A 14327-nucleotide genomic window follows, 5' to 3' on the forward strand; every position below is an offset into this window, starting at 1 on the left:
TGAGTATCTGTGTGAGTGTGTGTGCTGCACTTTGATCTAATGTCTCTTCCACGGCTTCAGTACCCACAATCTACGAGTGCTCTCCCAGGGCTGACTCCACCTTAGTCCCAGCAGCAGCACTAACACAACATCCCTGAGACACACCTGTCTCTGTGCTGTTGCCCTAGCTCCTCACTGCCCTGCTCGCGCGATTTGCAGTTTCTCAAAGTCCCCATCCTTGTCTTACTTCTTTTATTCATGTCTCGTCTTAATTCTGGCCGAACACTGCCTCTTGGTGTAATTAAGCCAAAAGGTTCCCTCCAGGATCAGAGATCTCAAAGCTAATGTCCTCCATCTTCGCGGTCGCTCTGGTCTCTCTCTATCCCTGATGTGAACCTCTGGGGTCCTGACTGTTCATTTGTCCTTACCTTGAAACTGCCTGGACCCATGCCCCACTCTCCTCACTGTCCCTCTCCCTTTCTCTCTCCCTCTCTCAGTTGTGCTCGGTCTGAAGACCAGAAGCTCCAACACGCCTGCTTGCGTTTTCTCCCCGCACACCCATGTCCTCGGAGGTCAAGTCGCGATGGAGTGGCTCGGGTTCCCAGAACAGCGGTTCGGCCCGCATAGCGACTATGCTGGAGATGTCTGAGAATACGGCCAGCGCGCAGTACGAGCCGGTTCCGCTACCCTTACAGAGAAGCAACAGTCCGGAGGGAGGCACCGACAATAACCCACCGATCCGAGCCGCCGACGGCCAGCCGGAGGTGATCATTGACCCTGACATTCCCCCTAAAGCTCTGCCCTTGCCTGCCCAGATGTCATCTTACAGCGGCCGCAAACCCCTCTTCTCCAAAGTCAACATTCAAGGGAGAACTTATAACTTCTTAGAACGGCCAACCGGCTGGAAATGTTTTATCTACCACTTCACAGTGTAAGTACTGCTTACCATTGTCTTTCAGAAATACTATAAAATGCTTCGAAAACCTCTCTGCTCTTGTTTTAAACACCTCCCCCCCCCCCCCCCCCCGAAGATGTAATTGTGGGATTATACCAGCATTTGATTTATTTTGTTTTTGTTTCGACAACTGTTTTGGAGTTATGTGGTAGAAAGGAGAATTGTTTAAATATTGTTTGCGCTCGAACACTTTCTGAAACAAAACGACAAAACAAGGAGCCGAGCTGTTGGTCTGTTTGGGTCTTGTTGAGATTTCAACGTTTAACATTGTTCTCTGAGAACTTTCCAAACTCGATTAGAGGTTAGGACCGGGAGAGGGTGAGAAATTGAACCATTATTTACTGGTAGAGTCGAGTGAGCCTTCAAGTATCTAGAGGCGCCCGTTTTCCAGAATTGCTTTGGGATGGGGTTAGGATTCTGTGTGTTGTCCTGGGACTGAAGGAGACTGGAGCAAGCCGTTTATGAACTAGAATTCGACCAGGACTTAGTTTTGCAGGATTCGTTAGCTCTAGTTAGTGTTCTGAAATATATCGTTTTGGGAAGGTGTACTTTATGGTATGTAGCTAAGTGGTACGGAGCGCCTTAAAAGCAGGCTGTAGTTTTATAATGATCTCAGGTGGGAATCCTTTCCTTAAATTGAATTGCACTCCTATGAAATCACAGAGTCCCACATTCGCCTGATCGTGACAGCGTTCGCCTTCAGAAAACAGTTAGCTTCTGATTCCCGCTTCACCCTGAACCTTCCGATTGCTTTCAGTCCAACATCAGCCGAGTCCCTTTCTGAAAATTCGTAATGGGTCTGCTCTCTCCGATCATGTCAATTTGTTGGGAGGTTGTGATAGAGAGAATCCTTTTCTGCTTCCGGTTAATTTTAACCTGGGCGATTTTGTTCTTTTTCTCGACGATTTCACCTTTATAGGCAGAGCCGAAAGGGAAGGTGGAGGCGGGGTGGGAGGGGAGGGGAGGGGAAGGTGGGTGGTGGGTAGTGGTGGTGGAGTGGAGGGCTGGCTGGTGGCAAAATGAAAACCTGGAATAAAAAGTTTGATTAAATTGCCCAAGTATAGCTGGCCATTGACAGAAAAAGCAGCGCGCAGGTATGGCCTGTGCAAGTGAATACGATTTCAAGGTGAGCCCTCCTATTGTAGAGAATTCAGTTGTCAGTATTAATCCTGAAGCATCGATTGTAACAGTTACAAAAGCAACACTTGCCACTCTTTGTTGGGAAGACATTTGCAAAGCAGATTCAATATCGCGATACGAAATATACTTTGAAGTTTCATTTCTTGCATTGATTGTTAAGATGCATATAGAACCAAATTAGGATGCGTCTCCTGTTTCTTTTTATGTTCGAAAGATAGCATCAAGAAAGGCTTACGATACTGGGATATGTTTCTAGAAAGAGAAGGCAGGAGGGTGACCTAACAAAGGTCTGTAAAATTCTGAGTAGACGTGGGGAGAACTTTATTTTTCCTGATTGAAGGACAATTCAAAACCAGAGGTCACAAATAAAAGATACGTTGAGTACGTTGAGTAAAGTGTTTGAACAAGTTTTTTCTGAATATATGCTTTATTCATAAAATTTGTGAAGATGCATTATGAATCAAATATGCAAGGAGCAGTAGTTTAATTTAATATAGTAAATGACATCTGTATTTACATGGCATTTGGACAACTTTGATTTATACACAGTAAAAGGACTTGCATTGGCTCCAGCTCCTAGTGGTGTGTTTCTGGGCACAATCTGTAGAGTACAAAATCCTGCATTGCAGATACTTAAAACTAAGCTTGACAAAAAGATACTGTGGACAGAACCCGAGAGGGGCCTGGATGAAATGGCGTGTGGTGAGAAATCTGGGAGAATATGGGTGAGACGATGGGCATGTCCATACTTTCTCTATGTCAGGAGCAACTGGTTACATTTTCAAACAGTACTGCACGCATGGAGATAAGATTCTCACTCATGAGCTGCAAGTAGCCCATAAAGGGGCATTATTGCTCAACTTCATGAGCTGCAAATCTCAACTCATTAATGTGCATTTCCCTATCCTTCCCTGTGGAAACAAGATGTGGACAATTACTGACAGGAAAGCCTGATGTGTGGACCTGCTTGCTCCTCCAGGAGCTCCTCTTGGACACTGGGCAACAACTTCTTAGGGTTCTCTCCATGAGCACCAGCCACGTACACACCCCATCCATGGACACTGGCATCTGATCTATGCCAACTAATCTGCATAATCATAGTACATTACTGATGCATTGACAGTACTGTCCTGAATTTTAGTGCTGCATCTGCACTGCTACCTCTCATTAGAATATTGCAGAAAGGACACTTTACATAGAGATGGGCACCCTGGCATCTCAGGGCTGATTGCTTGGTCTCTCAGGACCCACTCATTTTGAGCCCTACCTGGATGCTCGCAGCATCCCTGGCTTGCCTTGCCTTGCCCCTTTGTGCTTTGCGCCCTCAGCCAGAACTCCAGGATTTCTGCATTTCCTTGTTTTTTAGTTCTGACACAAGCCAGGAAGCCTGATATGGCTGTCAGCAGTGCTCAGTCAAATCACGGAGACAGCCTTCATCTAAGGGCTCCTGGCACAGTTATTCAAAGATAGCCTCCAATGCAGAACTTTCCTCCTGTGCAGAATCCCATCCAGCAGGATTTCCAGGTCCCTGCTCACACAGCGGAGCACCACTTTCCCCTTCTGTTCATGCCAGACGCAAATGATAGGAACCATTCACAGTTCCAGGCTGGCAGTGCTTCTCTGGGTGCACAATAACTTTTTAAAGATGGCACCAGCATCATGAAGCCCAGAATATCCCTGGATATCTAGGTTCTGGAAAGCTACAGTAATGGTGGAATCAGATTGGCATCAGATGAGAGGGGGCACCATAGGGGCGTGGTAGATAGATAATGAGGCAAGTTTGGTAAGATAGCATGAGAAAACCCGTCAAGTGTAATGGAGAGAAAAACCTTCCATGAAAATGAACAAAACCTGACACTTTGCCAAAATGTGACACGATATAGCCCTGCACATTTTCCAAATCTACTTTGCAAAGACATTCCAGGAGGAGGTGGGTGACAGTCTTTTCCCCATTATAGCCACCATGAGAGCAATATGAAAAGATTTTGATTGTGGAGGACAGATCTGACAGGGGAGGCCCTTTACACCAACAATTAAACTATGCTTTCATACTTGTGTGAAGTATTGGTGATGACACTGTCTGCAAAATGATTTTGACAATTTGTTTGAAGGTCCAGGCCTTCGGCTTTGCTCTGAATAGTATGGAACTTGCTATAAAATTAAGCTGCTGACTGGGATATTGTGTAAAGGGAAGTTAGAGTTTGTTATGAGTGTGATTCCATTTTAATTGAATTGAATGAATTAAGGTCACTGGAGCTCCAATAGAACATAAATGCCAGCATAGACCTGGTAAACTGAATATGCTCATTCTGTGCTGTAAATCTATTCAATGCTGTGCAGTCAGTCTGACCCCTTGCTGCCCACTAACTCTTTAACAACTCTACAACAACTCTACATTACAAAAGCTGTGACTTTGAAAACTTCAAAGTTGTTATATTTAATATGTGTGTGTGTATAACATGCCCACAAACTCTGAAATGTGATACAGTCTACATTGCTTCCCCATAGCATGCAATGAACTGAAATCCAATATTGATGTGATCTTGTGCTACGATTCTACTTCAGGTTAAATTGCTGGAGACACCTCAGTCTTTCTCATTACTTGTCACCGCACAAGAGAAAATCTGCTGACAACAGAAACTCCTCTGATGCATGTACACATGCTATGTAAGAGAACCCCCATACTTGCACAATTTTGTGAGGAAAACTAGGGTTAAGCTGAGTGATCGTAGACATGATGCACTCTCTATACCATTCCTCATGCAGTAACATCTCCTGTCATTTCATCAAATGGCACTACACACTCAATGGTTAGAAATAGATTTAATATCTTAAAGTGTACAGAAGAAAACTTTCCCCTTTCAGGTTCCAGTATTATCACAAACAGGATAAATTGTGTGATGCTATTTTTAAAAACAACATCTTTTTTGAAGAAAGGCACTACAGACAGCCATTACGAATGTGATGATGTACCAATCAATACTTTGGATATATCCTTATGCCTTTGATTAGAAACATATATTTGAGCAATTGGCTGGGATAAACTATTTTTGATCAAGGTCAAACCAGGAATATGTGGGAAAACACATAATTACTTTGCCAGTGATGGAATTGGCTCCAGATTCTTAAATAAGCCTCCAAATCCTGTGGCCATCAGCCAAAGCGATGTGAAACTTCATAAAATCATAAAATCATACAGTACAAGAGAGGCCCTTCAGCCCATCAAGTCTGCAGTACAAGAAATGCACACCTACCTACACTGGTCCCACTTTCCCACACTTGGCCCATCGCCTTGATTGTTATGGCATATCAAGCGTTCATCCAAGTATTTTTTAAAGATTGTGAGGTTGCCCACCTCAATTATCCTCACAGGCATTGCATTTGGGACTCCCACCACCTTCTGGGTGAAAAACAATTTTCTCAACTTCCCTATAAACCTCCTGCCTTTCACTTTTACGGTGTGCCCCATCTTCTTGACCATTCCACTAAGGGGAACAACTGCTTTCTATTCACCTTGCCCATGCCCTTCATAACCTGACACACCTCTATCAGGTCCCGACCCCTGCCCCCAACCTTTTCTGCTCCACAGAAAACAATCTGAGCTTATCCAGCCTCTCTTCATAATTGAAATACTCCACCCCTAGCCACATCCTGGTGAATTTCCTCTCCAGCACAATTAAAACCTTTCTAGTATCCTCGTGGTATTCTAGTTCTGTACAGTTCCAACATATTCATCCTGCTCTTATAATCTATGCCTCGACTGATAAAAGCAAGCATCCCGTATGCCTTCTTAACTACCCTATTAACCTGACCTACCACTTCAGGGATCGGTGGACAAACACCCCACGTTCCCTCTGTTCCTCTGAGCTTCCTAGTGTCCTGTCATTCATTGAGTACTCCCTTGTCTTCCTAGTGAGTTTCAACTGAGTCTTTGAGAGCTGTCACTATCAATACAATCGGATTGTCACCAACATATGTCGCTTTCAGATGGCTCAGCCCGTAACACACTCACCCCTGAGCCTGATAGTTGTGCATCTGACACACTCTGTCTAACTTCTGGAGCACGAAAATCAAGTCTGACACTCCAGTCCAATTCTGAGTTAGGTGCTGTCATGGGGACGTGAAAGCTGTTCCGTTTGCTCTCTCAGATGAATCCGAAAGGTCCCCAGACGCTAACTGGAAGAGGAACAGGGGAATAAACCAGGTGTCACGACAAATCCAGCATCATGAAAAATATAATCCAATGATTAGCACATTGACTGCTAGTAGGAGCTCGCTGTGCTGTTTTTATACATTACAGCAGGAGAACATAATCACTCCAAAATAAAAAGGAAGATGTGATATATATTGGACATCAAAGCGTTAACATTGATTCTCCCTTCACAGATCCGGGCAGACGTGCTAAATTTTCCCAGCACTTTCTGTTTTTACTGCAAGTCTTTTTTTTTTAACATTGTTAATAACACCTCCCCACCTACTCAAAAGATACCAGCCAGAGAGCAGGAGGAGTACACCTCGCTAATGTGTCCTAACTAGAAGCCAAGGGGCGACTGTATAACTACAGTTTAGCCCGAGCTGTGGCTTTAATCTGCTGTTAAGCGCTGCTTTCCTTGTCAGTATTTAGACAGCACGTCAAACTGTGGGGCCTGTGTATTCCCAGCTAGAGTGCCAGGTGCTAACTTTCTGGTTTGTGTGGGCCCTGTGTCAAGTAAAGGCAATGAGCTCCGCCTCAAAACAAAGTCAACGAGAGATAACAAGGTGTAGAGCTGGATGAACACAGCAGGCCAAGCAGCATCAGAGGAGCAGGAAGGCTGACGTTTCGGGCCTAAGATTTGGTCAAAAGCCAGTTTTATTGATTGACTAGAATGAAGCAGCTTCAACAGCTCAGCGCTAAAGAGCCTTGTTGGGAATAGCAGCCGTTGCATCCAGGGCAAATGACCTGTTAAATAAGAGAAATGACTGCAAACTGGAACAACTGGGAACGCGAAAACAACAGAAAACGCGTCTGCAAGCCTCTGACAGAACTGATCTTGCAGTACGCCCATTTCAGGAGCTGGACTAATACAAGTTGATCGAGGAGCAACCAGGGACTGGACTTTAGCTAGGCTGAAGCGTAAAGGAATCCAGAAAGAAAGCAAGATCTCTGAAGAGTAGAGTTAGCTTCCTTTTGGCGGAGTTTGCGCTTCATAGTGACATTGTTTTGACTGCCTGTTGTGGTTTGGACTGCAGGTGTTTTTGTAAGTCTCGAAGTGAATTTGGTTAAGAAATATAAGGATCAAAGCTGAAATTGAGCAGTTTTTAAGCCAGTGCAGATAGGTGAAAGGTTGACAGAGTGGAGAGCAGGAGCGTCCAAATGCCAAAATAAGAATGCAAAGTAAAAGGGTTGATAATCAGCCAAAGTATGGGAACAAAAGATGGACCCAGAGGCAGTGTAATCAGTGTTCTTCCATGTCGAACAACACTTAGAAGGAACAATGAAGGTAGAAAGGGCACATAATGTACACTGTGTGGAGATTGTCAATGCCCATTGCCAGGAATGGCTCAGAATACCACTACGAGCTTTGTGCTAAAGAACATATCTGCCAGACTGGCAAGCGGAGAGAGAACTAATGTGAGGGACAAATCGACTTGACCTTGCACTTAGTAAGCTCCATATTGCAGATGTATCTGGCCATGAGAACAGTGGGAGGAGGTACAGGCCTTGTGGAGGCAGAGTCACAGCTTCACCATGAGGCAATATCCATCACAATGTGTTACAGGACTAGACATCCAGGCAGTAGTGAAAGCGACAACTCCAGAAATAGCTGTACCCCCAGTGAAACTGTTCCTGTACATCTGCATTGGTTTCTACCCAACGATGTGAAAAAGCGCCCATCTAAAGTTGTCTCATCTACAAAAAAGAAAGAAAAACCCAATTTGGATGATTATCGCTCTGTCAGTTGATTTGTTATCATCAGCAAAGTGATGGCAGGAGTCACTGACAATGCTATCATAAAACAGACACACTCCGGCCCCCCCAAAACCTGCTTCCGTCATGCTCAGGATCTATCAGGATCACCTGGCTTCCAATTTCATTACAGTCTTGGTCCAAATGTGAATAAAAGAGTTGAACTACAGAAGTGGAGTGACAGTGACTGCCTTTGACATCAAAGCTGCATTTGAATGAGGATGATATCAAGAAGTCCTAGCCAAACTAGAGTCAATTGGAGTCAGGGGGAAAACCTCTCTGTTGACTAGAGTTATATGTGGCACAAAGGAAAATGTTTATGCTTTGAAGTCAGTCATCCCTGCAAGAGTTCCTCAGAGTAATATCCTAGGCCCAACCATCTTCAACTGCTTCACATTTCATCACTTTACTTATAATTGGGAGTAGACTAAAGGGGCAGTTTTTGGGTGGGCTGAATTTGTCCTTGTTTGTGAGCAGGACATATCACCAGGCTAGTGAATCATATCATCATAGAATCCCTACAGTGTGGAAAAAGGCCATTCAGCCCAAAAAATCCACACCACCCCTCCAAAGAGCATCCCACCCAGACCCATTCCCCTACCCCTGCATTTCTCATGTCTAACACACCTAACCTAAACATCCCTGAACACTACGGGCAACTTAGCATGGCCAATCCACCCACCCTGCACATCATTAGACTGGGGGAGGAAACCAGAGCACCCAGAGGAAACCCAGGAAGGCACAGGGAGAATGTGCAAACTCCACACAGACAGTCACCCGAGGGTGGAATCAAACCCGGGCCCCTGCAGCTGTGAGGTAGCACTGCTAACCACTGAGCCACCGTGCTGCCCAGTGTTGTAACTATACTGGAATAGCTTGATTAGGGGCATGGCAAGCTCTGGAAGGTGGGGATATTTGTGAAGCTTCTTCCAGCAGTGATTTGTTTAATCGTCCATTACAAGTCATAATTAGATGTGATGGATTGCGGTGCTTAGATCTGATCTGTTCATTGTGGAATCTCTCAGCCCTGTCCATCACTTGCTGGTTCACACACAAATGTCCTGTTTTGCAGATTCACCATGTTGACATCATTTTCAGATATGCCTAGTGCTGTTCCTGGCATGGGCTCCTGCATGCTTCATTGAACCAGGGTTGATCCCCTAGCTTGATGAGAATTGTTGAGCAGTCGATATGTTGAGCCATGAGGTTACAGGTGATGTTGGGAGTACAATTCTGGTTCTGATGATGGCCTACAGTGCCTATAGATGCCCAGTCTTGAGTTGTTAGAGTTGTTCAGACTTGATTCCATTTAGCACCATGATAGTACCATACAACGCAATGTAAGGCATTCTCAATGTGAAGGCAGAACTTCATCACTACAAGGACTGTGCAATGGTCATTCTTACTCATCCTGACATAGACTGATACATCTGCAGCAGGCAGATTGGTGAGGATGAGGTTAAGTACCTTTCACCCTGTTATTGGTCCCTCACCACCTGCCAGAGACCCAGTCTAGTACCAATGTCCATTTGGACTTGGCCAACTCAATCAGTATGCCGCTAATTGGTGATGCACATGGAAGTATTCCATCCAGAGTGCATCTCTCCCTCTGGAAACCCTCAGTGTTTCCTCCAAGTTGTGTCTAAAATGGGGAGTAATGATTAATCAGCTGAGAAAGGGTGAAGGTTTCCTTGCCCATGCTTAACCTGAAACTCCATGGGGTCTGGAGTCAATGCTGAAGCCTCCCAGGGCAGCTTCTACCTGACTGTATATCATTGTGTCACCATCTCTTCTGCGGCCAGTGGGACAGGACAACCCAGGGATGTGGTGGTGGTGTCTGGGACATTGTAAGGTATGATTCTGTGAGTATGACTGTGTCAGGCTGTTGCTTGACTAGTCTGTGAGACACTGCTCCCAATTTTGACACTGGGTCCCAGATACGAGTACGGAGGTCTTTGCAAAGTCAACAGGGCTGTTTATACCTTCACCATTTCCAGTGTTTAGGTTGATGCCTGGTGGCCTGTCTGATTTAATTCTTTCTTTTAAATTATTTAGTGGGTGATACAACTGAATGGCTTGCTAGGGCATTTCAAAGGTCATTTAAAGAGTCAACCACATTGCTGTGGACCTGAAGTCACATGTAGGCCAGAGCTGGTCAGGGTAGTAGTTTTCCTTCCCTAAAGGATAATAATGAACTAGAATGACTTTTTATAATAATTGCTTCACAATTATCAACAGACTTTTAATTCCAGATTTTATTGTATTGAGATGGGATTTGGACCTGGGTCACCAGAACATTAACTTTTCCCTGGATTACTAGACCAGTATCTACGCTGTCACCTTCTAGCCCACTATGTTGTCACCTCCTGATCATCCTGGACAAAATCATTAAAAGAAAACTTAACTGGACTAACTTTGACTGCAACAGTAAGTCAGAGGCTGGGAATTCTGAGGTGTGTAACTCACCATCTGGCTCCCCAAAGCCTGTCCACCATCTGCAAAATGCAAGTCAGGAGCGTGAAAGAATATTTTCGACTTGCTAGGTTGTGTGCAGCTTCATTTCAAGAGGTTCAACAGCACCCAGGACAAAGCAACACACCTATTTAGCAACCTGTCCACAACCTTTAACATTCTCTCCCTTCACCACTGATGCACAACAACAGCACTGGTGTTGGCAAGGTGCACCTGCAGTAACTCACTGAGACAGTTTGGACAGCATTTTCCAAACTTCCGACCTCTGCCACCGAGAGTGAAAAAGGTAGCAGATGCATGGGGATATCACTGCTAGCTTGTTCCTCTCCAAGCCGACATACCATCCTGACTAGCAGTATGTCACTGTTTCTTTCATTGTCTTTGAATTAAAATCCAATAAAACGCTTCCTAACAATACTGTGGGAAGATCCACTCAAGGTCGACTGCAGCAATTGAAGCAAGCAGGTTTTTACCATCTTCTCAAAGACAATAATGGATGACCAACAAATACTTGCCAGTGACTTCATTTCGCAGGAAATAATTAAAAATATCCCACTTTATTCATCCTTTCACTTCTTGTTTCCCTCCATAATCTAAAAGCTGCAGATCTCTTTGCTTTGCGCTCATTAGTTTTCTGTCCTCTAAATTATAGAGTTCAAGATCTGTTTTGATCGCAAAACAGCTGGAGAGATGTAGAAAATACATGGCACAATTGCCAAAAGTAGCAACAAAAAATTAAAATTTTTGAAATTGTGTAAGATCAGACCATGAAGTAAAAGGCAACTGGGAAAGATCTCAGGAACACAGACACAAGTGCTGTAGCTGCTGCAGAGTTAAGGAACAACCCTTTCTTGAGGGGGTGGGGTGTTCTTGACTTAAGGGGACAATTTGTAGAGAATGGACATCAGAGGCCTTCAATTTTACCCAAATGTTGTGCAGGTATGTTGAACCTAAAGAAGAGTGCACATGCCAAGAACTGCAGAAGTGAAATTCTTGCCCAGTCTTGCAATCAAATTATGGACTAATTGCACTGCACTTCTGTGGCACACCAGTGCATGCACAGACTGTAGTCTTCTGTATAGTAGTACAGTTTCTATTTGGCTTTGTCAATATGTCAGCTGTTACCAACCATTTCAGCACACTATTAATGCCTAAGAGGCAAAAATAACTCTTCTTGCTAACTTGTCTGAGTTATAAGATTGTGACTAATAATTGGATCAAGCTCATAAAAAAAGCCATATGAGCAGAAAAGTCTGTTCCTATGCTGTAAATTATATGCTTCCACCTTTGTCTGATGGCACAGAATGTTACTAGTGGACAGTTACACAACTTCTGGCAGACAGCACTAGCACCATTCCTGGTTGACCAAACTGAGCAAAGATGTTAATTTCCTTCGCTAAAGATGGGGTTATCCGGCTGTCAATTTCAGATTTCAATTGAACTCAGATTCCACCATCTGCCATGGCAGGATCAAACCTGGTTGGCCAGAGCATTACATGAGTCTCTGGTTTAATGGTCTGGTGACATTACCACCAGGCCGTTGCCTCTCTGAGTGAATGCCCTTCCCACTTCCATGCTCAGCAGCAGCAAGACCAAGGTTCAGAAAAGGATGAGAAGGTATTGGGCCTAAATGGATGATGGTACAGCATAGAATGGGGTGTGAAGGGAGCTGAGATGGAAAGTTCAGATTGCTCAGTGTGTTGAAGGACTGGATGAGTGATAGTGAAGGTAAAACCATGGTGGTATTGGTGTAATGTAAAGAAGGTTAATTTGGACATGTTGATGGACCAAGAGCTAATGTAGACCTCCAAGCATAAGGCAAAAGGGTGAACTAGATTTTATTGTGAGTTGACCTGTTTGAGGAATGGCTTGAAATGACTTGAAGCTTAGAGAAGATGGAAGATGGAAGATCAGCCATGACAGCATCGGAATTTGGAATTAACCGAAAGTAGCAGTGACGTTTTTCATGTTAGATGGGGAATGTGAGGTAGCCAATCTTTATCTTTGGGACAAAATAACAAACGTGAGCAGGCTAATTGACCACTGGAGTTTTCTCCATGAAAGAAATGCCTACATTTATATAGTGCTCTACATGACCACCAGACATCCTAAAAAGCTCCACAGACAAAGAGGCATTTTAGAACTATATTCATTGATGTAATGAAGGAAGCGTAGCAGCCAATTTGTACACAGCAAGCTCCCACAAGCCAAAATATGACAATCACCTAATAATCTATTCTTGTGATGTTGGTTGATAATGCTGGAAGTAATTCCTCAGTTCTTCTGTACTATGACATGGGATCTTTTATGTACATCTGGGAGGGTAGACAAGACCTCAGTTGAAGGTTTCATCTAAAAAGGAGCTTCGCCTCAATACCCCATTGGAGTGCTAGCCATGATGTGTGTGTAAATCTTAGACTGAGACTTGAACTCATCACCTTCTGACTTGGAGGCAAGTGAACTATAGCTAACAGTATGCCCTAACTTGTTCTTGTAGGCCCACACGTACGCAGTTCAGAAAGAACTCACAAGCTAGCAATCAGAAATGGGAACTATTTATTAGCCCTCAGCCACATAGCAATTTGATTTTACCTGGTTGAACAATTTATGAATTGTTGCATATAGGTGAAGCCAAAAGATCTGTCAAGGGTCATTTTCCTTTCAAATGAACCAACCAATAAGACCCTGGTTCACAGATTGGCCACTTCCATTAAGGCATCAAGTTCTTTAGTGTCTCTTGACTTATTTTTGCTACCTTCCACGTTTTGACCTTTTTGTATTCCACTTGCACAAAGTTCTAAGATCTTTTGAATAAATATGCTGATCATCTTCTGATTTTAACTCTCCTTTGGAGCTCTCCTGTTTGTTTGGTTCTATTTTAGCCTTCCTTGCTGCTGCTTCCAGCTCACAAATCAACAGGCCACATAGACTATTTATCACATTACAACAAATTCCTTTACAGTTGATGTAAACCCTTTAAACCCTATTTCAAATATTCTTAAAAGCAATGAGAAATTCCACAGCCATTTTAAGGTTTTTTTTCTATAGCAATGCTTCCAGGTCAAAGGTTGTCACAGTTCTAAATTCATTTCTAAATTACATTAACCTCAATTTCTCAACAACTAAGGCATTTTAAAAAAGCATTGATTGTGAGGTGTCAGCTTTTGTTCATTTGTAGCACTCAAGCCTCTACGTTAGACAGTCATGGATTTAGGTTTGACTTCTAAATCTGGTGATTAATATTCTAAACCAAAGGAGTACTTCACTCCTTTGGAGTTGAAGGAGCTTTCAAGGTAGACTGTTAAGCAATGCCCTTTTCCACCTTCCTGAGGCCTTGCCAAAAAAGTGAATTATCATGGCCAAAATTTATTTCTTAACCAACACTATTAAACTAGGCTACCTCGTCATTTATTGCAGATCATACGACTTTACTTGGCACAAATTGGCAGCCACCTTTCCCCACATTATACGACGACACTGTTTTAATGATTGTTGAAGGCTCATGAAATGTGCTGTAGATATGCAGGCTCTTTGGGTAATAATCATTTTTCTAAATAAAATCAAACAAATTAAAAGAACATACTTCAGTCCTTTCAGTCCTCTGGCTGACAGTACCCTCTCATGCAATAACCCAGGCTAATGATTCATTTCATTGCTGTTTGTGGAATGTTACTAATGTAGAATGCTACTGCATTGTCTACATAACAAAAGTCATGGAACTTTAAAAATACTTGGTTGTATTCAAGAGATAACAACGTGTAGAGCTGGATGAACACAGCAGGCCAAGCAGCATCAGAGGAGCAGGGAAGCTGACATTTTGGGTCTGGACCCTTC

At 43.6% G+C, this 14327-nt stretch overlaps 1 protein-coding gene across 1 annotated transcript in view; it reads left to right on the forward strand.

Moving 5' to 3' along the window:
• The first annotated feature begins 430 nt into the window (after window positions 1-430).
• Window positions 431-14327, forward strand: part of LOC109914703 (potassium voltage-gated channel subfamily KQT member 1) — a 337079-nt gene continuing 323182 nt past the window's right edge. Inside the window, exon 1 of the mRNA XM_048607164.1 lies at window positions 431-910. Coding sequence (XP_048463121.1) covers window positions 540-910 — 371 coding nt within the window. The 5' untranslated portion in view covers window positions 431-539. The remainder of the gene's footprint in view (window positions 911-14327) is intronic.

Source organism: Rhincodon typus, chromosome 17 (assembly GCF_021869965.1).
Source record: "Rhincodon typus isolate 14 chromosome 17, sRhiTyp1.1, whole genome shotgun sequence".
NCBI lineage: Eukaryota > Metazoa > Chordata > Chondrichthyes > Orectolobiformes > Rhincodontidae > Rhincodon > Rhincodon typus.